Source organism: Microtus ochrogaster, chromosome 19 (assembly GCF_000317375.1).
Source record: "Microtus ochrogaster isolate Prairie Vole_2 chromosome 19, MicOch1.0, whole genome shotgun sequence".
NCBI classification, from domain to species: domain Eukaryota; kingdom Metazoa; phylum Chordata; class Mammalia; order Rodentia; family Cricetidae; genus Microtus; species Microtus ochrogaster.
The window spans coordinates 56279128-56304065 of record NC_022021.1 but is presented as its reverse complement, the minus strand read 5'-3'; the positions used below and the strand labels follow the sequence as shown (position 1 = coordinate 56304065).

Below are 24938 nucleotides of genomic sequence, written 5' to 3'. Positions count from 1 at the left end.
TTGCTCATGGTGCTTGTCCTTCTAAATGACCCCCCCACCACCCTTCACACACACACACCACAAATGTTTCCTCTTCTGAGGCTCCTGGCCGTGCTCAGTGCTCTAAGAGTGTGAATTGCCTTCCTGCCTGCCCGTGGCTCCGCACACCCTGTGCACACCCATCTACAGACTCGTGATAGAGAGATTCTGTACTTCGCGTATGGCTTCAGATCTGTGGATTGATGGCAGGAAGATACTCTGCCTCTTCCTAATCCCAGCAGCAGACCTGGATATAGGAGGCCTTTTGTTTTTAAGATTTATTTTTATGTGTATAAGTGTTTTGCTTGAATGTGTGTATCTGTACCATGTGTGTGCCTGATGCCTGCGTAGGCTGGAAGAGGGCATTGGCTCCCCTGGAACTGGGGTTACCCATTGAGAGTTGCCCTGTGGGTGCTGGATTTTGAACCCTGGTCCTCGAGATCAGCCAGTGCTCTTAAATACTGAGCCGTCTCACCACACCTATCTTTAAGAGTTTCAAGACACTTTATTTTGCTTCCTTAGGTAGCTGTCAAGATTGAGAGCACAGGTATTCAATATTCACTGTCACTAAGGCTCTAAAAAAATACAGCCAGTGGCTTCTTCTGAGAGCAAGCATCATACTCCTTACTGATTGCTTTGAAGGAGTTAGGACAACGGAGGCTTGGGATGTGCTCCCCAAGGAGACCCTATGATCTCAGGAGAACTACACACAAAAGAAAGAGCACATCTAATCCACTGCTCTCCACACCAGAAACAGGAGAGTGCAGAGCTTCTGGAGTAGATGTGCAAGTTCATGGTTCACTTTTATTTTGTCTGGAAAAATAAATAGCATTGAAAGGTAATGTCTGACTAAGTCTTGCTCTTTTCTATGATAGGGATCAAATTTACTTTTAAATAGTCTATGAAAGCCCATGGATAAACATGTAGAAGACAGAAATTTAAAATGATATGGGATCTGAGCATGAGACACTGTTATATACACATCTTAATCATACTAAACAAGCAAATGCTGGCAGGAAGGCATAATATTGTCTAACTCATAGAAATAATATGACTTCATCTACCAGGGTCCTTTTAGGAGAATAAACATATATGTAGATAAGGGACATTAACATAGGATTCACCTGAACTTACAGAAATACTAACAGGTTTATATTCCCTCTTATTTATAGTGAGAGGCAGGGCAAGCTGAGGCAGGGAGGGTGCTGCCTCCAGAAAGGTGATCTGTTCTGTGGAGATCACCTACTCAGTCTGGGTAATCAGCTGCTCCAGTCTGATGCTACTGAAGGCAACCAGGACCGGGTAGTAAAATCTTAGTTTTAAATGACAAAAAAAAAAAAAAAAAAAAAAAAAAAAAAAAATACTAGCATTTAACAAATTGAACCCCAGGGTCATCATTTAACTTGTCACTGAAATTGGTCACATGTAAGACAGAAGGCAAGGGTCTATAGCACCTGCTAAAGATGCTAACCCAGGACTTGTAAGTGGAGTCCTTAAAGTTCACACTGCAACACAATGTACACACAGACAATAAGGCGTGGGAGGATGGGCGGAGAGGCTAGCTGACCAGCCACTCTTCTGTCAGGGGTTCTATGAAATCATTCTTGATTGTTGAACACGATCCCAGAACTGTGGACCATTCGATGACCATTAGAGCATCTTCTCTCTGAACATAGTCTGCTTCCTTGACCCTCCCAACCTACTTAGAGACTTGAGTCTCTAAACAAAATTAAAGGTTACTTCTGGTCATCTGGTTTCCACTAGACACTTCCCTTCTTCCTAACTTAAAAGCACCAACCTTCTTCCTAACTTAAAAGCACCAAGAAGAAAATATCCTAAGTTGCCACACTCAGGGGACTCAGCTGCCCTGGTGTTGCAAGTGGTTGCCATGGTGTATCTTCAATGCTCACAACTCTCTTAGGAAGATCTGAATGTGATAGCCATTCATAAACGAAGAAAATGAGTCTTAGGAAAGGTGGCACTGTCAATATCACACAGCTGGGACACCCATTTAAAGGCAAGCTGTCTCCAGAGTCCTCATTTCAAGACGATGTTATAATTTTTAAAAAAGGAGCTAACAGTGAATCCACCCAGCGCTGGGTTTTTCTTTTTGAGAAAAAAAATGCTTATTTTTAAATTGTTGTTTCGGTTTTATTGCTGAGCTGTTTCTATCTTATTGACTTTAATTTTGAAAACAACAAGGCCTTGCTCCAAAAATCCTACAATCCTGTGCCATGAATTGCCTACTGAGCCCTCCAAACAACCACTCCGTCTGCTACTGGCAAGCCCAAGCACCGCTGGACCAGTGAAGTCACGAGGCACTTACTTACACGGCAGCGGAGACCCCGAAAGAGACTTCCTTTATTCTGAGTCATGAAATAAGCTAGCAACAGTTTTCCTGCCATTCGGTAATAGGCCAGAGTGACACACCCCAGTGAGGAGAATGTGGCTCCAAAATCCATCCAGGCCTGGGGATCACGAGGTCCTCTCTCGGGTGTAACAAGCGTGATATGTAATTATTCTTTCACCTTAGAAGGGATGGCCCAGCATGCCCCATACCACTGGACCCTTCCATATTTCACTAAGGGATGGAGCTCCTGGACTTTGGCTGGATCTATTTCCCAACCAAGGTCATTTTACCAACAGCAGATGTCCTAGAAAAGCTGGGAGCTCACTGTACTTGAGCCAGTCATGAAAAGTGGTTCTGACTTGGACTTTCAGCAATTTATCTCTGCGAGTGCAGCAAAGGTGGCTCTTGTCCTGACACACCCAGAAACACAAGCCTTTGACGTGTGCCTGATCTGGGAATTCCTATCCCAGGGCTCATCACGTTCAACAAGCATTTGGTCCAGTGACATTGGGAGCAACCAAGCAATGTCATCACGTTCCCCAAATCTCCTAAGAAGTGCTGGGAAGATATGGAATCACTCAGAATCTCGTATCCTACCAGGGGTTGATATGAAGTACCTGAGGCTCATTGTGAGTATCTCTGTATAGACTTCATAATACAGCCTATCAGTATGTTCTTTACTACAAGGAATAGAATTATCAGTGCTTCAAATCCAAGAGATGAGACAGCGCTAGAAACACAAAGCAACCCAGAAAATGCATCCTTAGAATTCCAGTCCTCCTATATCACCTTTTAAAGCCCAGTCTCCAAGAGTCATGCTTCCACAGTGACACACAGCCTGAAGGACAGATATAGATTCTCTGTTTACTGCAGGAATTAGCTCAGGTTCTTATAGAAGCCAAGAATGGCCTCAATCTTCAGGCCTTGTACAAGCTGGAGAGCCAAGGAAGGCACTGGCAACTCAGTCCTTCCAAAGGCCTGAGACAGGGAAGGAAATGATATAAGTGCCAGCTCCAGTCGGGAGCTCTGCTAACCAGCAGCACTGATGTCTGAGAGCAGGGGACGACACATGTCCCAGCTCCGACTGAGAACGCCATTTGTCTCCCTTCACCCCATCTACTGTATTGGGGCCCGTAAGAGTTGGCGGTGGTGCCCATTCAACTGGGTCGGGGTGATCTGTTCTCAGTCTGCTAATTCAGATGCTAACTTCACGCAGAAACATTCCTTTGGCTCACCACAAATTAAGATTTTCCAGTTCTCTAGGTAGCCCTAGAACTATACATCTTAGACTGTGAGCTTGCAGAGGGCAAAGCCTGCTTGCTGTTGCTTTGCCAATGCTGCGGTAGTGCACTAAGGGCAAGAATTTCCTGTTAATCTTGTGGCAGGGTAAATATACTTAAACAAATTTTATTCTACAGAGCTAATTGCAACATGGGAGAAATGTGATGGCCTAAAAAAGAGCTCTATAAAAATTTCAAAAATTTAGATAAATTGAACTTAAATTGTTAAAAGCTCAGAACTGGCAAGAGTTCAGGAGATAAAATGTAGGTGGCATAACTATAAGGAAAATGTAAATGCATCTAGGCTTTCTGTTGGATCAAAGAAAGCAATATTTCTGAAAAGTATAAAATGAGAGATTTTACTCAGAGTATATACTTTCAAAGTGACATCCTCTGAAGGAAATGGGTAATTTAGTGTCTATTAACAGAGTCAAGTTAATTCATTTGTGTCTCTTCTACTTTTCAATGAACATATTATTATTGTTATCACCCACTATGTAGCCCTGGCTGGTCTGGAACTTGCTACATGTGAGAATAAGATTTGGTGAAGCTGCGCAGCCTGGGAGCAGGTCAGAGTACAGGGGTGAGGGGTGTGATGGAGTGGGGGATGGGGGGGAGGGTATTACACCAAGAGTGAAAGCCACGCCCTCTCTCTACTCCTGTCACTTAGCTGGGCTTATCCCAGTGTTTGACAGGACAGCAGGCTCCATTATGTCTCTGAGTCACTGGTGGCACGAAACAGTCATCTGTGTAATGGTTACTGAAAGGAGCCAGGGTGAAGGACAGGAAAGAGAAGGCAGTGGTGGAGGGAGGGTTAGATCAAGGTCTATTACGTACATGTATGATAACATCATGACATAAAGTCAAAGTATTTAGACATACATGAAAATGTTAGTGTGAAATTGTTATAAAGTATACTTTTTTTTTTTTAATATAAAAGACTTCTAAATAACATGTTTCTAAAACTACCCTTCTCCCCCTCACTTCATCTGTGCTCCATGCCCTGACCCTGCCTGGCTTCCTCCTGCATGAAGTTCCATCTCAAGATATCACCTGTTAGGTTGTCTCTTATAGCACAACACAAGTTATTATGAGCAAGACCTTGCTCGGCCCTGTTCTCTGCATAATCATAATTGTCAAAAATGATTTTGTCCTTATCTCAAAGGTTTGCACAGACAAAGATCTCTATATAAACCACGACTACAGCCATGGGAAACCGTGAAAATGATATGAGAGCTTGATAATCTCTGTAAAGTATGTACACTGGCATCTAGATTCCACTCCGGCTTACTCTGATGTAATGTCTCTCTGCTCTCGGAAACCCAAAGACATATGCTTTGAATACCAATGAGTGTGAATGAATCTTCCTCCCCAAACTCGGGCATCTTTCCTATAAACAAAGCATTCTCTTTCCAAGTAAAATATAACACCATTCATGTTCGGTACCTTTCACACCGTTTACGTTTTCAGAAAATAAAACTTGAAAGTCAAATGATCTTTTTACCATAAATACCTTTCAGATGGTGCAGTCAAAGCTTTTTGAAGCTATTTGCACTTTCTGGGTTGCTTTATCTGTACTGTCTTCACGAGAACACAGCAGCATTCCACCTGGAGTTTCAATTTCTCTAGGCCCTGTGTCCATAGACCTCTACGTCCTTCAGGCATCCATTAAAACCCAACTTCTCATTGTATACTAAAGTCCCAAATGGCCACGTCTCATCATCTCTGCCATGCAGAAACGATCCCCCGTTCTCAGAACCTCTATGTGCTTTCAATAAGCACAGACACCCTCGGTATGAAACCATGCGGTCCCCAAACTAACGCATCAAGTCTAAGATCACAGTTAAGAGGCAGGGGCATGACCGCACTGCAAATCACGCCAACAGTAAGTATACCCTGGGACGCACCTTTTAAGTTCACTACGCCTTAAGAGATGCAGCCATCTAACTGGGGGTATGAAATGATGATGAAAACTCAAGATTTCCTTGTAACAAGAACCAGCTTCAACCTTTGGCTTTGGCTGTTGGAAGGGCCAGCTCTGAGTCAAGAGGTTGAGAGTGTGCTTGCCTGCCTGACTCACTCGTGAATGCCAGAGAAAACAAAAACTTAAGTCTCACTCTGAAGGGTTACTACCAAGAAAAATAAACACATAATTTCGACAAATTATTTCTTAAAGGTCTTGTATTTGTTATTTTTAAGGTCGCCAGAGATTCGTTTGCTGCGTGCTGTGCATATAAACCGTGTGTCTTAGTGGAAAGGAGAAAAGGGGGGAGGGAGGCAAGAGTGCAGGCTGTGGTCACCGCTCAAAGCAGAGGCAGCGACTCTGATCAGCCCTGGAACGTGTCTGTGAACCACGCTGCACTGCTGAAGACTCACTGCCTCACCACAACCCGACAAGAGTGGCTCTCGGAACCCAGGGCTTCCCATGTGGCTGTGGTCCCACCGATCATCACAACGCTAGAAGGAATTCACTTCCAGAAACAGGACTGGTTATCAGCTCTCTACCTAGGCACTGTCTCCAGAAAAACGTACCAAACAGACACCGCGGGCCACTTTTCTAAGTTTACAGGCATCCTCCGCGTTTTCCCCTATCTGCTTTATTGGCTCTCAATCTTTAGAGGATGGAACTATGCTAGCAGAGATGACAGACTCCACAGATGCCCTGCTGCCCACCACAGTCCCACAGGTGCCAGCCAAGTCCCAACTGGGTTTGGAGGGTTCACAGAAAAAAAAAAAAAAAAACAAAAACAGAACTTGTCCCTGTTATCCTTCAAAAGGACAGCAGACTATTCAAAAGACTGACTTTATTATGACTGATTTAAATGTGTCCTCTGCTCTTAATTCTGTGCCACTATAAGGGAACATACAATAGCATATATGGGAGAATGCAAAGGAAATAGTCTTTCAGTGTTTGGTGTTACAAACATGTCAAAAAATAAATCTAAACAAGGTATGTTTATGTATTTGTTGAAATCTATACCAATAAGAACATACCAAGAAATGCTTGAGCCTCAAAATACTGAAGCAGGCCAGGTTGAAAGAAAGTACCAGGGTACACTGCACCATGTGACCTAACAGGCCTTTTCAGAAAATGCTCCCTCTACCCTTAGCTGCAGAACAAAGCAAGCCCCGCCCCTAATAGAGTCAATGGTGATAACAGTTATGTAAATGTTTCATGACTCCTGGAAGAGCCCTGTAACAGGTTCTCATAAAGCAAGGGGAACAAGGAACGTGATCTTATCTGACCAGTAAGCACCTAACTCTAACACCCCAAATGTGGTCTGCCAACCACACATCCCAGGAGGCACCTGGGTCCTCTGACCTCCGAGCCTTGGCTCCATTTGTGAATCACTAGCGTGTATTTTGTTCTGTTTCTATGGAGGTTATTTAAGGGCACAAACGTGAATCTAAACAATCTTCCAGACCTGAATTAAGCCTCTCAAGACACAATCTCTCTTTAAATTCTGTTATGGTAATGCTGGAAGCTGTGAAGGCCCTGATCCTAGGCTAGCCAGATTTCCACAGCACACAAGACAGAGTGTAACCCACAGTTTGAAGCAGAAGAAAGTTTCTTCACATGAAAAAGAGTTACTGCTTTGCATTTCCCTTTATGTAAAGGGGAATTTACAACATTAACCTACCATAGCACAGTGGGAAAGAATTAAGTCCTAGTAGAGTTAAGCCATTTACCTAGTAAACTCAAGTACCAGGTACCATTTAGGTAATGTTAAACCCTTCTCTAGACACCCTTACAGATGTATCAGAGAGGCCACAACCAGATCTCTAGAACTCCTTACATTTCTAGACACAGCGCTATCTCCTTACACGCTGAGAGGTCGCTGGGGTCTAAAAGGATAGTGAACAGTCAAAGACAAGAGGCTAGAAACTCAGTTCCTGTGACTTCCACAGAGAGATCTGAAAAGAAACTGAGGGGGCTGGGATTTGTGACGGTGGGGACAGAGAGCTACAGTTTCCAATGGGGATTAGTGATCTGTAGGTCAATGGAGGCTTAGTGTCGGTTCCTATGGGCTACCCACACCCTTGTCCAGGCACATGCTTTCACGGTCTACCCACGGCGCTGAACACACTTTCACCTCTGATTGCCTTCTGCAGAAATACGGGAATAAGCGACTTTTCGAGACAGGCTAGAGCACACAGATGATGTTCATACACCAACTGCCCACCTCACAAGAGGGCACAATCATGTGCAGCGATAAAGTAGTGTTACACTATTTCTCAAACATAGTTACACAAGTCCAAAGCACATCATGGCCCTGGAGGAACACGGACTTATAAAAATCACTCAGTTATATTTTTTAAAATGTACCCCCCAAAAATAGGTCTCACTTACTTGTATTGATCAGAAACTGATTTGACACACCGGGATGATCCACGTCATGTATTGCACTGGCAAAAATGGCCGCGAGAATCTCCAAGTCTGTGAACACGGCCTAGGAAGCCAACAGCACAGGGAATATTACTATGCCATTCTAGGAAGGTACGAGTGAGAGCCTCACATAAACAAGTGAGATCAACCCCCACATTCAGAGGGAATGTGGGGTGAGGTCTGGCAGCACCTTACTATGCTCCAGCAAGCAGTGGCCCTTTGGGTGAGTCTTTAAACTTCGGCTTCCAAGCAAAGCATTTTAGACTCATGACAAGAATCTCTCTTGTTCATTATATTTAAAAAAAAATATTAGAGGGTCTGAAACGATGCCGGAAGGAAATATGAGCTTCTAAGCAGCTCAATGATACTCTGAGACTAACATCAACGACACCCACGGAATTATGAAAAGGAATTCCTTTCTTTCATCTTCCTGTCGCCCAAATCACCAGTTCTCAGCCTCAGTGCCATCAATGCTGTGGTTTAGAGCGCACCGTGCCCGTTATCGGGCTGTTTAGGGAACTTCTCATCTTGATTCACAGCATGCTAGGGGCATGTACAAGCAACACCGTTTCCAGAAATTCCCCCCATGTGCCTGGGTCTTGGGGTGGAGAAGGAGAGCAGGGCAGAAATCACCCCCAGCTGGGAACCACTCAGCCAAATTATGAGGCATAAGCACAAGTTTACAAGAAGAGTCTACACTACACGGCAAATGAAAATCTTTCCCTCTGATGATTATGGAAATGAAATCCCTTTACGAAAGACTTAACGGAATAACTTCTTAGGATTTGGAAAATTTAAAAAGACAGTTCCTTCTAATAAAATTCTTGGGGAGTTATTAAGATGCTGCTTATGTTTTTTTTTTCTTTTTTTTTTTTTTCTTTTTTCTGCTTATGTTTTAAAAACATGACTGTCCTTAGAGTTTCAGCCGTGAAACTAAAGTTCCAGAAAACAACCCAACGAGGAGTCGACAAGCCAGATGTGTGTGCACACTGACTGCCGGGCCACTTCAAAGACGCAGGATTACAAACAGATGGGTCCCCAAATCGTTGACCAATTCTCCCAGACAGAATTCATCAAACGATCTGGGCTTTATTAACCATGATTTTTCTTCTCCTCCTAAGTCAGCCAGTGTATTTCCAGGGAAGTCAGCTCTTGTCTGCACTGACACCCCGCTGAGCTGACGTCAAAGAGAAAGAGCTATTTCTAAGTGGCGAGTGAGATCTTAGAAAGCAGCCTGACCTCCAGCGCAGGGGTGGACAAGAGCACATGCGTGGACTGGACGACATCTGCAGCATGGATGTTGTTGTGATAGGCCACGTCGGCATGGTAATGGTCCTCCAGAGTCATCAGATACGTAATTAAAGTGTCTACTGGAATTTTAAATGTTTTCAATAAATCCCGTTCCTGTAAGAAAAGAAATCCTCTTAACATTTTTGTCTTTCTAATAAAACTCATTTGCCCTAGTGCAGTAAAAGAGAATCACAGGCTGGTGTTGCCTACAGACAGCCCAGACACCAAACTGTGTTTTCTTACATCTGCCGAAGGAAATGGAGATATCTGGGCAGGGCAGAAGCTCTGGGAGGCACCCACCACTGAGCTGTCCTGCTGAGACCAACAGTCCTGCATTTGAGGGGTACAGTGAATGTCAGGAGTGGGCTGCCAGCCCTACGCTCCTAGTCCCAAGGTACATCCCACCCTCACGTGGTACAAAGGCAAGACCAAGAAACAGATATAGAAACGATGGAGGTCTACTAAAAATATACTCAAGAAACTATTTTCTCTGTGAGCCAGCAGGGGCTTGTTTGTCGAGAAAGTAAGTCAGTCTGCATTGTGGAGAGGATTTTCTAACTATTGTCAATACACTGTTTCCATTTCCCATAGTTCTTAAATAGAGACAAATACAGTTATGTGTGTTTTACACACGCTCCTATTTATTATGATTTGTTCCTTATAAAGGAACAATAAAACAGAGCCATCAAAGTCAGTCAGGGGATGAGTGGAATGTATAAGGCAGGATGCGGAGCTTCAAGGCTGGGCAGTCTGGGGGAAAAATGACCCCAATGCCTGATCGTTGAGGCGTTATTGCTAACAGGTGATTGGACAATGAGGCTACTAGCTTCATTAATGAATTCTCAGCGCAATGGACAACCAGGAAGTAGGGCCCAGTGGAAAGAAGCAGGCCACTGGGTGCAGGCCTTTGGAGAGTTCGTTTTGTCCCAGGACTATTGCCCCTGCTCTGCTCCTCTCCCTGGATCTGCTAACCTCAGCCGAGCCTCTTTGACTGTACCACATTTTCTGCCCCCCCCCCTCCCCGCCCCGTGGTCTGCCTTATCACAGCCTCAAGGCCACAGAGTAGCTGACTAGACCCTCGGAAACAGAGCCAGAACTAATCACTCCTCCTCCTAGAGGGATTTTCTTGGGGATGCTGTCACAGCGGAAGCAAATGACAGCCCCTTGGTTACCTGAAAGATGGTGTGCATGATAACAGTCAGGGGCCGGTTTCCAGACAGCTCTGCTATTCTGAAGACATGGAGACCCCACTTGTTCACGTCTTCTAGTTCCTAGGGGAAGAAAAACACCCAGAGAAGACGACGGTGAGCAGGAGGTGACAATAAACAGAAGCATTTAAAAATAACTGACTTCAATGAGGAACATTACTAAAGTTAAAAAAAAAAAAACACTCATTTTAAATGTAAAGGATGGGACATGTAAACACAGTCAAATTTAAGGCAAGTTCACTTAAATGTACTGAAAACCAAATACTGACTAATCACGACTCTGATAGTAAATCATATTCATATGCTTTCATTATTGATCTCAAATAATTTCTTCTATAGTTAAAAATCCAAGCACAGAATCTACCTAGTCTAAAATCCAGAACAGACGACAGATTTCTAATTCTTCATAAAGAGGCCCCCCAAAAATCAAATCAAAATGCTTAAAAGTAAACAAAGAAGAAAGCAAACAACAATCCAAGACATATCAATTAAATCACAGATCTAAATCTACATATTAATAAAATCTAATAATTTATACAGCATGTGAAGTGATCTTCCAACCTTTAGATCAAGGAGAGATGGCTCAGAGGTTAAAAGCAGTTGTTGCTCTTCCCGAGGACCTGACTTCTGTTCTTGGCACCCAATTTTATAACTCTTATAACCCCAGGTACAGGGAATCTGATGCCCTCTTCAGGCAACCGTTGGCACTGCGCTCATGTGTGTGTATGTGTGTTCATGTGTGACAAATATATACACACATACTTAAAAGGAAACAAAATAGGTCTGTTGTTGTTTTGTTTTGTGCTGTTTTGAGACAGGGTCTCACTATGTAGCCCTGGATGTCCTGGAACTCACTCTGTAGACCAGACTGGCCTTGAACTCACAGAGATTTGCCTGCCTCTGCCTCCTGAGTACTGGGATTAAAGGCGTGCACCACTATGCCTGACTCAAATAGTTTTAAAGATGATATAAATTAATGAACTCTTCCATCCACTTGAAAGAAAGAGAATTCATGGAAACAAATCCCGTCGTGATCTTTGAAATGACAGTACCTTGGCCAGGACATCCTCCTGTTCCGTTTTAACCCCAAACCTTGGGATGCATGAATTGGTTAGGCTGGAGCTGTGCATCAACTTCTTGACTCCACTGATCTGAGACATCGGTCTTTTCTTTTTCTCCTTTTCCTTCTGAGTCGGAGAGGGAATTTCCACTTCATGTTGCTTATCTTAAGAAAGAGAAAATTTATTATTACTTCAACTTTATTATTATTATTTATTAATTTTTTTTGGTTTTTCGAGACAGGGTTTCTCTGTGGTTCCTGTCCTGGAACTAGCTCTGTAGACCAGGCTGGTCTCGAACTCACAGAGATCCGCCTGCCTCTGCCTCCCGAGTGCTGGGATTAAAGGCGTGCGCCACCAACGCCCGGCTCAACTTTATTTTTTTAATCACACAACATATAAATGAACAAAGCACAGTTGATCACTCTACAGTCTAGAAAATGATTCCAAACACTATTTTTCCTTTTAGAGTTGAAGACAAGTTGATATCCTCAAACACAACATGGAACAAATTCAACCTTATTTACAAGACCAACTTGATAGATTATCCTTGAAGAAGGCTGCAAGATACGACAGCCAGCTTAAAGAAAGCAGAGTACTTGATGTGTCCACTGATCCCATTCCCACTGGAATTTCATTTAGAGGTTTGAAAACAACCTTTCCAACTAAGAACTCCAGTTTCAACATATTGATATATGCAAATAGATCAAGAACAGCAGCTTAGGAATTCAAGAGCTAAATAATCGCAGTGAGTCACACCAAGAGAGCCTAAGCTGTACCCCAGAAAGACCTGAGGACTTCTACTTTCCCTCTCTGTGCAGTAGGAAGGAAATGTCTACAGTGTCGCCAAGTCTCGGAGGGACCTCAGACAATCCACAACACTATGTAAGGAGAGGCATACATGCTACCGTCTATAGTAAATGCTCTAGACATACGGTGTCTCAATGCATTCACCTCTGTGAAGGCAGTGAGCAGCCTGACCTCATCCCCGTACAGTACTGGTTTAACAATCATCTGGACAGGTGTTCACTCCTTAATACACAATAATTCTGTTTTGAAAGTGAGTCCTCCTATCAAAGAGGAACTCAAGTGATTAATTTTCACTTAGCGCCAATTCTTTCTGTCTTCTAACCTGTCTCACATAGCCGCACTGGGCTAAGTCCAAAAGCTTCCCTTGGGAACTGCACCTGGCAGGGACCATTTCTAATTCATCATTTTTCCAGTGCCCAGCCGTGGTGGCCTTTGACAAAAATGTGCTTGATGCAGGAGTGAATAATATCATGATAAATATTTCATAACTAGTATTATGAAAAGACCTTGCTAGGAAGGTGGATCCGTGTCATACTGCTTGCCTAGCATGTGCTTGATATCTTGTACTTCAGATAGATAGACAGACAGACAGACAGACAGACAGACAGGTGAGAGTATGCCATGTCACTCCAGAGTGATTCTGATTCTCAAACACTTAATGTCTCAACTTATTAACATTATGTATAAAAAAAGAATTTCCGGCATATACTTGGTTTCCAAACTAAGTTAAACTCTAACTGCCCTCTAAACACAAGCAAGCAAACCAACAAGCCTAAGGCCAGCGTTAAGTTGCACATGGCTGTTCTCACCTAAGAATGTGTTCGATATGTACTCCGACACCTGGTTCCCTGACCGACTCATTTCGGAGAGATGGGTGAGCTCCCGGTTCAGCATCCTTTTAAACTGGAAGAGAAAAGGAGGACCGTGGTAAGAAATGAGCACATTTCGGGTGTCATGATATAAGTGTGCCCCGAGACACACGGAAATACACCCAGAGAACGTCTAAATAGCCATGACAACTGGTCAGCAGTGCTACCGTCTCCAATGTTGGAAAGGTAGGCCGGCCGCTCTGTGTTGTAAGGGTGTCCATCAGGCACACGGGGCTGTGAAGCCCATAAAACGGGGTCAGGATGAATGAGAATTTGAGTTTTGGACTTCATTTAACTTTACCTCCAGTTTACATATTAACAGTTATCTAGCAGTTACAAAATAGTATAGATAATAAAACTTAATGACATTAATCAATAGCTAAAATAATTTTTAAAGTAATGGTATCATTATCATCTGCAGAAGAAAAATATAACTGATGAATACAGATCACACACTGAATTCTGTACTTCTGCTTGTTTATTTCCTTTTTCTTTTCTTCTCTCTTTTGTTTTTTATTGTCTGGCTGTTTCATATATCAACAGAGAGAGTCAGTTTCAGTTGTTTTTACCCCCTAGAGACCTTCCCACCAACCCCCCTACTTTCTTGTCTTCTCTTTTTGCATGTGACCCATTGAGTTTAACATTGTATTATTTTATCAATTGGTTTATCATTATTAAGACTGAAAATATAATAGTGATCAAATGTTAAAGTATCATAGTCCTTAATCATAAAGAAAAACTTAGTAGATTTATTTGAATGTTCTTCCAGGGATTTGGAGAAACACAACGTCAGAGTAAATACTACATGTATAACGTTTGATTCTGAAGCTGTGTCCATGCAGAAAGTGTAAGAAGTGTTCGTTTTTCAGAAACCATAGAATTTACTGATCCACCTCCCACATCAGCAAAGCAGGCCAATGTTTGGTCCTCTGCTACTGTGCCCATTTCCATCCAGACACACTGTACTCATCCGCTTCCACAACAGGGAAATGCAAGCTAAAGCTACTCTGAGTGCACTTGATTCCCTTGTCAGAATGGCTAAGATTAAAAACAAAACAAGTAAGCAAACAACAAAAGAACAAAAGAACATATGAGAGTACCTGCCAATGAATCTGTGGGGAAAGGGGGGCGGGGATGACACTGCTGGTGGGGGTGTGAACTGGTGTAGCCATTATGGAAATTAGTTTGGGGGTTCCTTAAAAAGCCACGAATAGCTCTGCCACTTGATCATGCCACACCACTGCTGGGCATTTTCCCAAAGGGCTCTATATCCTACTATAGAGGTACCTGCGCATCTGTGTTCTTTGCTGCTCTAGTCACGATGGCCAAGAAATAGAAACAACTTAGCTAACTGTCTATCAATGGGATGATGGATGATAAAAATGTGGTACATTTACACAACAGGATATTATTCAGTATTTTAAAAAGTGAAATTATGCAGATTTCAAGTAGATGGATGGAATTGGAAACGATCATTCTGAGTGAGGCAGTCCAGACCCAGAGAGACAAACATCAATGTTTTCTCTCATTTATGGATGTTAGCTTTGCCTCTTTATACATGTGTGTTTCACCTGGAATAGTCACAGAGGTCAAGGAATTAATCAGAGACCATATAGACAGAGCTTCTTAAAGTACAGTCTACCTCTGAGTCTGACAATCACCCACCTGGTTAACATGCCTCAATCGCTTTCAACATCCAGGGGCCTAGCTGTCTGTCTTTCCTGTTGTTATTGTGCCAATCTGACACAAGCTAGAGCTCTCTGGGAAGCGGAAGTTCAATTGAGGAAATTCCTCCAGGGCTGGCGAGATGGCCCAGTGTTTAAGTGCACCAGCTGCTCTTCCAGAGGACCTAGATTCTATTCCGAGCACCCACGCTGTGGCTAACAACTGTCCTTAACTCCAGTTCCAGGGGATCCGACCTTCTCTTCTGGTCTCCATGACCACCGTGCACACATGTAGTGCACAGACGCACAGACAGGTATAACACTCACACATATTTAAAGAGGAGGGGGGGAGGGAGGAAGGGAGGGAGGGGAGGGAGAGAGCGAGAGAGCGAGAGCGAGAGCGAGAGCGAGAGCGAGAGCGAGAGCGAGAGCGAGAGCGCAAGCCTCCAGATGGCCCTGGGTGATTGATATAAGAAAGCAAACCAATCAAGCCAGAGAGAGCAAACCAATAAACAGCATCCACCCACAATCTCTGCCTCAGTGTTTGCCCCAGGGGTCGTCCCCCACTCCCACCCCCCATTGTGACTTCCCCTGGTGACAGACTTTACCTGGACCTGCAACACAAACTAAGCCCTTTCCTCTGCAGTTGCTTTTGGTCATGGGGTTTTTTATCATAGCAACAACAAGCAAACTGAGACGTCCAGAACAATGCATTTTTCCAATGTATAGACTAAGTACCATTAAATACTTGATCAACAGGTAAAAAAGGATTTTATTCTTATCCTTGGTAGACTTTGAAACTTGACATTTCACTCTAAAATCTCACTAGAGAGGAAGAGTGAGCTCCTCTTTTGGAAGTGTTCACAATGCAGTTCCGAACTGAACTGACTCATCTAGAATTTCAAAAATCTTGCTTCTCTGCAAAATGTATACAGAGATGGCTATCAAGAAGCAATGTAGTCTGACAGATCTCTTCCAAAGTCAACCCTAGGAAATCCAAATTAGGGTTAATACTTCAAGCAATACAACAAACACTGAGGCTGATCAAGATAACATCAACCAACTGTTAGACACAAGGGGTGAACACTAGCTTTCCCTTACAGATGAAAAAGAGAAACTGGCTATGGTACACACATTCTGTTTGTCAGTCTGCAGGTACAGTTTATCATGGGAACAAAGTTTACTTTTATAAAAACCTATATATTTGTATACATTCCTGTCAAGCATAGCATACACAGGTATGGTAGAAAGATCCAGAAAGCTATACAGAAAGATTTTATAAAAGCATTTAAACCCCACTGCTCAGAGATAATTACCCATAAGCCACAGACAATTAGCTCTGTTTTCTCCTCCGGGGCCTTTGTATTGTTATTTACTCTGTATCCCATCACTATAAGATGTCAGGTTCTGTTTGCTTCCACTTAGCAACACACACTACTTAGGAAAGTAAACGCAGGCTCTCTGAGAATATTTCAAAAGGCATTTGCACTAATTACTGCCAAAAAAAATTGTGTCATCTTTACCAAGTTATGCTTTCTTAAGTAAATTATTAATTTTCAATGAACTACATAAGCTAACCATTTAGGCTGTCTTATAATCTGCTTGCCACAAGATGTGCACACTGTGTTATTTGGGAGTTCTTTCTCTTAGTTCCTTGTGTGGTGATCAATCCAGACTCCCAAGGCTTTTTATTCTGATAACTGACTTTTATCAATGAAGGACACATCAGTGGAACTGAATATAGGTATGTCTACAGCTAGCCCCCATTTATCCAACTGCATAAGGGAATTTAGGCAATAACCCAAATGGGCAATCATGGCTATTTCATAATATTACCCCTGGTAAAATGTACCCATTAGACAAAATGTATTCAAAAGAAGGTTTTCTAAATATTTTGAACATGTACCCAGTGACGTATTCTCTCTCTGGCTTCAAGTAGTCCATGCAGTTAGATGAAGATACCATTAAGAACTTCCTGACCATGACCAAGTGGGGAGGGGCAGGCACTGCTTTGAGCCTCTCAGGAGACAGTGCAGGAACTGCTGCCACCTTATACATACAGCTAAGTACCAGACACCAGTTTTCTGAGGCCAACCGGGAAAACTAGACAGGAATTCACAGAAGCTCTGTCTACCTTATGCACAGACCAGTTAGAATTAATATGTTGTTGTCCAACCCAGCAGAAAAATGTCCATGTTCATACTACCTGCAGACAAGGCACACAACTATTTCCTTTTTTTGGAAGTGTATTGATATGATGTGCAATTCTTCTCACTGTTTGCTTATATAAATCCATCAAAATAGTCAGTCAGTGTAACATGAGGCTAGAAACGCCACTGCACAGGTCTGTGCAGACTGACTGCATGTCACCCCGCAGACTCCCCTGAACAGGGCTCTGTCATAGCCATTCTTCCCACCGTCCTCTCCCCTCTTTGTTCAAGTCACAGGAACACGGGCTGGAAAAACCCTGCATCACACACCTGTCTCCCTGCCAAGGTTTGCTGTGTTCCAAAGAAGGCAAGGTTTCATCTTAACAGAACAGAGATGATATTTAAGGCAACTCCCCAAGGTATTCTTCCCAGGGGAGCTAAGTCAGGGGGATTTCCAAAAGTCCATTTGCAAAGAGCCAATGAAGTCTCACAGCACAAGGGACATCTGTGAAGAGTTCAAATGCTTACCTTCTTTCTTGCTACTGCTAATAACAATGTCAAGCTGGGCATGCTACATTAATAACCACAAAAGTGGCCACAAGTGCTTTCTCAACTTGGAGTTGATTGTCTGATGCATTAAAGAACAAAACACTGGAGCTTTTAAGAAACATTTTAATTACCACGTAAATTTCTGTCATTTTGAGTAATGACATTTATTAAGGTATTTACAAACTAATTACCATGGGTAAGGAAGAAAGGGTGGTTTAAAAAGCTAACAGGATGCCCACTCCTTACAACAGTATTCCAGTCCCTACCCGATTTAGGAGAGGAAAGCACAAATGTGCCTTTCACTAGAACCCCATGAAAAGAACCCTTCAATTGAGCATGTAGCTATTTTATGCTGATTAATTTCTTACCGCTCCTGTCTTACTCTATCTAAGTGGTTTTAAAACCATTTACAAAGCATCACGGGTTACCACTAGGCAAAAAAGAGGAAGCTATCTCGGGGAACGCTTTTGAGGTCTTTGTTCTTATCATGCACCAGAGTGTGTGTGCGCTGCATCTCAATCATGCAGCGGAGTCCACATGCCGCCACACTGAATGCTAGATTGTGTTTTAGGGTCCCCCTTCTCCGCTTAGCAGTCTTCAGTTAAGACAGTGAAAGACGAAGCAAACTCAGCCTTTATGAATTCAATCCTCTGTCATTGTGCACTAGGGCTGGGTGGGGGCAAGACACATCCTGTGTGCATGAAAAGAAGCAGTGCGGCCAGCAGTAGCAAATGACTACAGTTTCCATCACAGAATTCAGCTAACAGTCATTTGAAGATGAGCCCTGCAAGGGTGGACGGTATTGATATGAAGACCTGTTTCAATGAGCACTACACTGACGACTGCTTTCACTGTGAAATTCTAGTGATCTTTTGAAAGGGATGCCCTGCAGGGAGGGAAGATATCAATATTAAGACCCATTTAAAGGAGTACCACGTTGGCTCTACAAAAATGAATCTTTCGGAACACACAAGACCAATTACCAATATTTGACTTTCTTAAAAGGTTTTAGGGGCAGAATGTCAGTACAGGCACAAAACAGTGCAGCAAGTTTTCACTCCAAACGTTAAGTCCTACTATTCTATATTCAGATCTGTGTAGGCATTGTTCATCGTCATAATACTAACCCAGGGTCCTTAAAATGTCTCAACGAGCTGTAACAGCTGGGAGACAGAGTCCGCGGGAGGGCATGAGTAGTCTTCTTACATTTACTTTTTACTGGGATTTTAAAAAAAGAAATGACGAGCAAAACTCAATGCAAACATGAAAAGCATCTTAAAAATCTGCACTGCCCTAGAGATTTAGAGAGAGTTGAGAAATCCTAACTATATGGGCGGATAAACCAGAGATGAGATTTCCAGCTTTCTTAGAAGGCTAATCAATCTCAACAGCAAACATGAAGGTTTCCCTCACAAAGAGACAGGAAAAAAACAACAACAACAACAACAAAACCTCCCATCTGAAACTCCTTAAGGCAACACAGATATCTCTGAAAATGTGCCACGACTGACTGACTGATACATTCAAGGCTGAACCCTATGGAAACAGTAGCCAAATGATGCTTCTGTTGGAACTGAAAAAGGTTTGTTGTTTTTGTTTTTTCCTACTTCCCGCTTCTATCACAGAGACAGAACTCCATGACAGCTTTAACACAGGGCAGGCAAAAGCTTGCCCAGCATCCATCCACACAATCTTACCAGTTCCTTATATGAATTCACTTTTTGGAATTAAAAAAAAAAGGCAGGCACAGTATAAATAAACTTTCTTATAGTTATGGCAGATAATCAAGCTTGCATTATAATGAAAAGCACCTAAATGGTCAAGCAAATCATCTCTGGCTTTAAAGACAAAAAGGTGAAAATGAATGTTTCCTCTTCAAGCCAAAAGTAGCACTGATATTTAGAGCCATACACCAGCTGATAAGATTTAAATACCGCATGCTAACAGAATTCATCAGTCACTGGAAGGAATTAGGCGTAGCAATTTATTTGCAATGAATTAATTTCATTGCCTTGCTATTTTATGGCATAACTCAAATCTACACAGGACAAACAAAAGAAGCAATGCACAATCAAAAGCTATCTTAGTATGCAAACAACACCGGACACCCAGTTATACAACCTTATCCTCAGCAACAAAAATACACACTGTCTTCCTAGTTCATATCTAGGGAAAGAAAGTAAAACTGCACAGACACCATTAGCATTTGCTAAAATCCACCATTTATGCAATCAAGAGTAATCAGTTTTAACAGCAAAATAAATCTTACCTTTATGTAGCCCCAAGACACTGACAATAAATAATTTGCTTCAGGCATTTTTGATAGATTATGTGTCTATATACGTGTAGGTAGGTCTGCAAGTTCTAAAATATGTATCTCTTCAAACCTTGATTTTAAACAGTCTCCACAAACCAATCAGCCGTGTGGGAATTTAAAGACTTTTGTTCATTAAGTATAAATAAGAAAGCACACTGTTATGATCCCATCCAGTCGTTTTCCCATTAAAAAGATGCCATTTGTAAAACTCCAGAATGGAACAAAATTCAGCAACTATTCTGAATAAGGAACATCCATCTGATGAAGGGCCGGCTAAAGAGCTAAGGACCTGCATCCTTCTCTCCCGAGCGCCAGGGCTTAATGAATAATGTATGTCAAGATGCTCAGCATCGAGAAAGACTTAGTTCTGTCAAAAGCTACCAAATAAGGAACTGCGGGGGAAGCCGGGAAGAGAGGCACAAAACCACGCCCATAGAACCAACTATGCACCAATCGCATTCCGACCAAGATCTAAGACGGCAGGGGGCATGGATGCGGCTCAGGCTGCTTTGTGATTGGTTTCCGAGGTGAGCCTCTTGGGGAAGGAGGCTTTCCTCCCCACATGGTGAACGCCATTTAATAAAGGTCTCCCTGCAGCTACAAGGCTGCCTGTGAAAAGATGAATGGGGCTTCCCTCTCACAGGGATGGATAGCGACCGCAAAACTTCTCGATCTGTAGCTGCTCCTTAAATAAGCATTGCCAGTCCGCGCAGAGCTGTCTGTGGATTCTAATAATCTCCGACTTCTTCACGCATTTAAATTGCCTTCCTATCTCAAGTCCCAAACACGTGGCTTCCCTGGTGATGGAGACAGCTTTGCTTCCTCCCTTGCTCAACACACTGGCACAGGAATTACAAAATGCCACAGGTCCAGCCTTCACAAAAGAGAATGCATCCCTGCATCCCTCCTCCTTGGGGAGGCTGCTTTTGGCGTCCTTTGTTCCTATTGTTATATAGCTACATTCTACAACTTACAAAATGTAAAACAGAAGAGGGAAGGGAGGAGGTATCCGAAAGTTCATATCCCTGAATGATGATTTCTGATCAGAGGAGGGTTTTGTTGTTTTGTTTGTTTTTTATGATTCCACATGAAGTTGAGAAAGGACTGAAAGTTTTAAGGAATGCAGAGTTGACATGGAGAGAAATCACACCTTTAATCAGGAGGGCTTAAAAAAGAACTTAATAGTCTTTTGGGAAAGCCAACCTTTCTACTGTTTGGCACAGTATTATTCTATGTAATTTTTACCCCAAAGAAGTTTTGTGGATGAGAAATCAGAGAAATGCATTTCTTCTGCATAAGGCATACTCTTGTCTCTGTCTGTTAGTCCGGGCTTCTGTGACTCCCTGACTGGATAGCTTTCCTTACCAGCTCTGCCTTCGGATGTGCTCCCTGTAACACTTGCCTAGCACAGTAGCTCTTTTATGTCCCTTTCCATAGTTCCTTCAGTCAATAGTACGCTGAAAATGGTAAACGGAAAATTCCACAAGTACACGGTCATAAATTTTTAATAACGCTGATGAGAGTAGACCTTTGCTAATGTTCTAGCGCACATTTATCTATTTCCTTTTGCTGTGCTTTATAAAATTGTGACACTTTTACATGGCTAAAAGAAAAAACGGTACAGGCCGTGTAGGGTCTGTACCATTCAGTTTTAAGGTGGGGGGCGTGAAACTCATCCCACGGGGAATGGGGGAAAAAGACCGTCACCTCCTTGATATTTCTTTGCGGTTGGGGTTCTTAGTCACTCCACACCTTTGTGTTCACCTCACAAATGCCTCTAAATTCTCCACCCCAATATTCCACCCCAGGCAAAGCACCGGAACATCTCCCTTTCCTGTCCTCCACGTCTCTTACCTCTAACAACGTCCTGTCTTATGCGCTCACGTTTTCCACTTCCTCCACTGCTCTGGCGTTCTCTGTGTTCCTGTCTTGCCTTTGCCGTCTATTAAAGCTTCAACCCCCAGCTCCACGGATGCTGTTTCAGGCCCACACTTGTCTGTGACTACTTCTCACCTGAACTTTCGTACCATGTTTCCAGATTCACAATCCTCTCCCGTTTCAAATACCCTGCCAGACACCTGGAGCTTTGACAAAAACCATGAACCATTCTTCTATTTAAAGTAGTTCGCATGACTACTGCAGCTGCGGTCAACTGGGCCCGTGTGTCTTCCAGGGCCCCGATGAAATCGGTGACTCTTTCTGTCCATTCAGTAGGCGTCTCAAGTGTGCCACACGCTAGCTATCAGGTGTTTCATGTAAATCACCCAACTGAATCCTTGAGTAACCCTGGGATGTTCCCGTCTCCCGCTGTAGCCCCCCCTCATTCACACAACGCTGCGACCAACTCCTGTCTCCTATAAAATGCCATTCCATCCAGTACTATGTTCCTTCTCATTTTCATGGACACCACGCCAATCCTAATCTTTTGGAGAAACAGGAAGCAGCCTCAGGATCAGCGCCCGCCCCCCTCCATCCCTCAATTCCAGAGACAGGGAGAGCTGGAGGGGAAAATGATTTTCCTAGCTATCCCCTGATACTCAGACCGTGAACTCCAACTTCAATCCTTAGCGCTGGCTTCTTAAATTGCCGGTCAGGAGTCCAAAAACAGTGAGTGCAAGGTCTCACATGTTATAACAGTTCAAGGTATCTGCATACACGACAACCTAAACCTAAACTAACTTGAAATCCTGCACAGTGAGCCTGAGGTGTTTCTGGTCTCGCTGGGTTGTAGAAGGAGACATCATGGCACTTTGGCTCTGACCACACAGTAGGCACGCACACTGCACTCACTGTGCATGAGATCCTGCCGGGTAAGAGCACAGGGCAGTGCTGGGAATGTGTAGCTCACGTTAGATACCGCTGCATGTTATGAATGGCACCACTTCCGTTCTACACACAGTAAACACAGTTACAGCCACACACTCGCTAGTCCTCCATCACTCTATGGCAAGTTAAGTACCAAGTTACTACATCTTTGGATTGTGTTGTTAGAATGTGTCAAAACTGCTAGTTGACTTGTTGCCTTAAGCAGCTTTGTTTTTTAAATCTTTCGACAAACTTTGGGTTGGCAAGACTAAAACAGAATTTACAGATTGTTTTTTAATGACCTAAATCACATCTCTGCCATTTTGCTCTCTGTATTTATGCAAAGGGTGTTGTTATAACACTGATGATTACAAAATGTGTATCAACTATGAACAGCATTGAAGCTACTTAGCATCCTACGGTATCAAATATTCAGTCACGATTTAATCCTATATATAAAATTAAACAAATATATTTACCTCCTCATCACTCAAACTTATTTTACTCTTTAATAAATGGTAAAAAACTGTAAGTACACCATCAAGGAATTATTTTAAAATACAGTTCTTTTTGACTTATTTATCAGTTAAGTGCTGAACTGATGTATGTAAGTGGGTATTCACTCCGCACATGACCTTGGGTTATCTGACCTGACAGACATGAAAATTTCCCAGGCAAAAGGATAGTAACTGGGGAAAGATTAAGAAGCCTTGCTTTAGCACACAATCCTAACCTGGAGAGGGCTTAGTGCCACAGCTAATTGCAGATAGCTCCTGACAAGCTGCTGTACTCTCCAGAGAGTCTGAGCTGGCCTGTGTAACCAAGATGCTGTAGGACTGAGGGGCCAGGTCATGGGAGCCTCACAGCGTGTACCTTGCTGTTTGAGCGTGCAGCCGTGCCAGCATGAAGCAGAGTCTGAGAAGGTCCATGTGGACATTATGGAAGACGAGATGGAAAAGAGAGGGGCAGGGAGGGGGGAAAAACCACAGAAAACTACGCACACACTTCAGTGACCAACCAGGGGAGTCTGCAGCTGCTGGCAACCAGGAACACCTGATTGCAACACACACCAGCATCGCTGACCTGATACCACAAGCGGGATAGGAAACACCTTTAAGATGGGACCATAAAAAGGAAGCCAATCTGCAACGCACTGGGTCGTGGATTAACTGTGGCCAAGCCAGGAGGCGGCAGAGCCACCATCTGACCTCCTACTGTCTGACTAAGTGACAGACACGACCTCGTGAGCCCCCCACGCAGCAGATGACACTGCAGGTGTCTATCACACGTGGAAGAAAGCTGACTGAACCTAGGACAGCACGCAGTAGGGGCTGAGACGGGTTTGGGGGAAGCAGTGTGGGTAAGGATGATGGGCGAGTACAAGCCATACGCACGTACGTGTGGAAATGCTCCACTGAGCTCCACGGATATCTACAAGTAATGTATGCTAGCAGGAAAAGAGCATTTTGGACTTTGTTCTTTATTTAGCCTAGAGCCGACATGAAAGGCCCGGGACGTCAAGTCTGAGCTGTACCCACTATTATCCTGCCTGAAATAGTTATGGATGAGTGTGTTGACGCTCAGGGCTTATCAGACTAAGGGGACCGTTCCCAGGAAAGGTATTTTGCTACGTACCACTCATGGAGATGGAAACCATGTAATACTATAATAGAGCTATATTCATTTTATACCTTTCTACTTACAATGAAAGAGAGAAAGGAGCCTTTTTATATTTTAGAATCAAGTCAATATAAAGTAGGAGCTTCCATAGCCTGTGCTGCTTTTATTGGATTAACAAATGAAAATCTGATTACTAAATTCTTCTGAGAAAATTCTGGGGCAAAATTGAAATCCAGACATAAATAGCTATAGCAAACTGAGGGCTGTGAGAACAGACTCCGTTTGTTCCCAAGTCCCTTGAGATGGTTTTAGAGGGAGCCAGTAACAATCCAGAATTCATTGTCAATAACTCCTTTAAATTATATAATTTACATTTCGCTTTTTTTCTTTTTTTTTTCTTTTTTGAATTATTTTTTTTTTTATAATTTCCGCCTCCTCCCAGCCTCCCACTCCTCCCGCCCTCCCCCCACTCCTCTCCCCCTCCCTTTCAAGTCTGAAGAGCAGTCAGGGTTCCCTGCCCTGTGGAAAGTCCAAAGTCCTCCCCCACCATCCTGGTCTAGGAA

At 43.2% G+C, this 24938-nt stretch overlaps 1 protein-coding gene across 6 annotated transcripts in view; it reads right to left on the bottom strand.

Annotated features, from left to right (window-relative positions):
- Pde4d (phosphodiesterase 4D) overlaps window positions 1-24938 on the bottom strand; it is an 851276-nt gene that overhangs the window by 9045 nt on the left and 817293 nt on the right. For 5 of the 6 annotated variants that reach the window (XM_026783770.1, XM_005356778.3, XM_026783771.1 and 2 more), the window contains 5 exons: window positions 13211-13304; window positions 11586-11758; window positions 10498-10596; window positions 9275-9439; window positions 8000-8099 (listed from right to left, as the gene is read on the bottom strand). In XM_026783770.1, coding sequence (XP_026639571.1) covers window positions 8000-8099; window positions 9275-9439; window positions 10498-10596; window positions 11586-11758; window positions 13211-13304 — 631 coding nt within the window. Of the gene's footprint in view, window positions 1-7999; window positions 8100-9274; window positions 9440-10497; window positions 10597-11585; window positions 11759-13210; window positions 13305-19902; window positions 20315-24938 lie in introns of those variants that run through there. The other variant, XM_005356783.2, reaches the window with a different exon arrangement.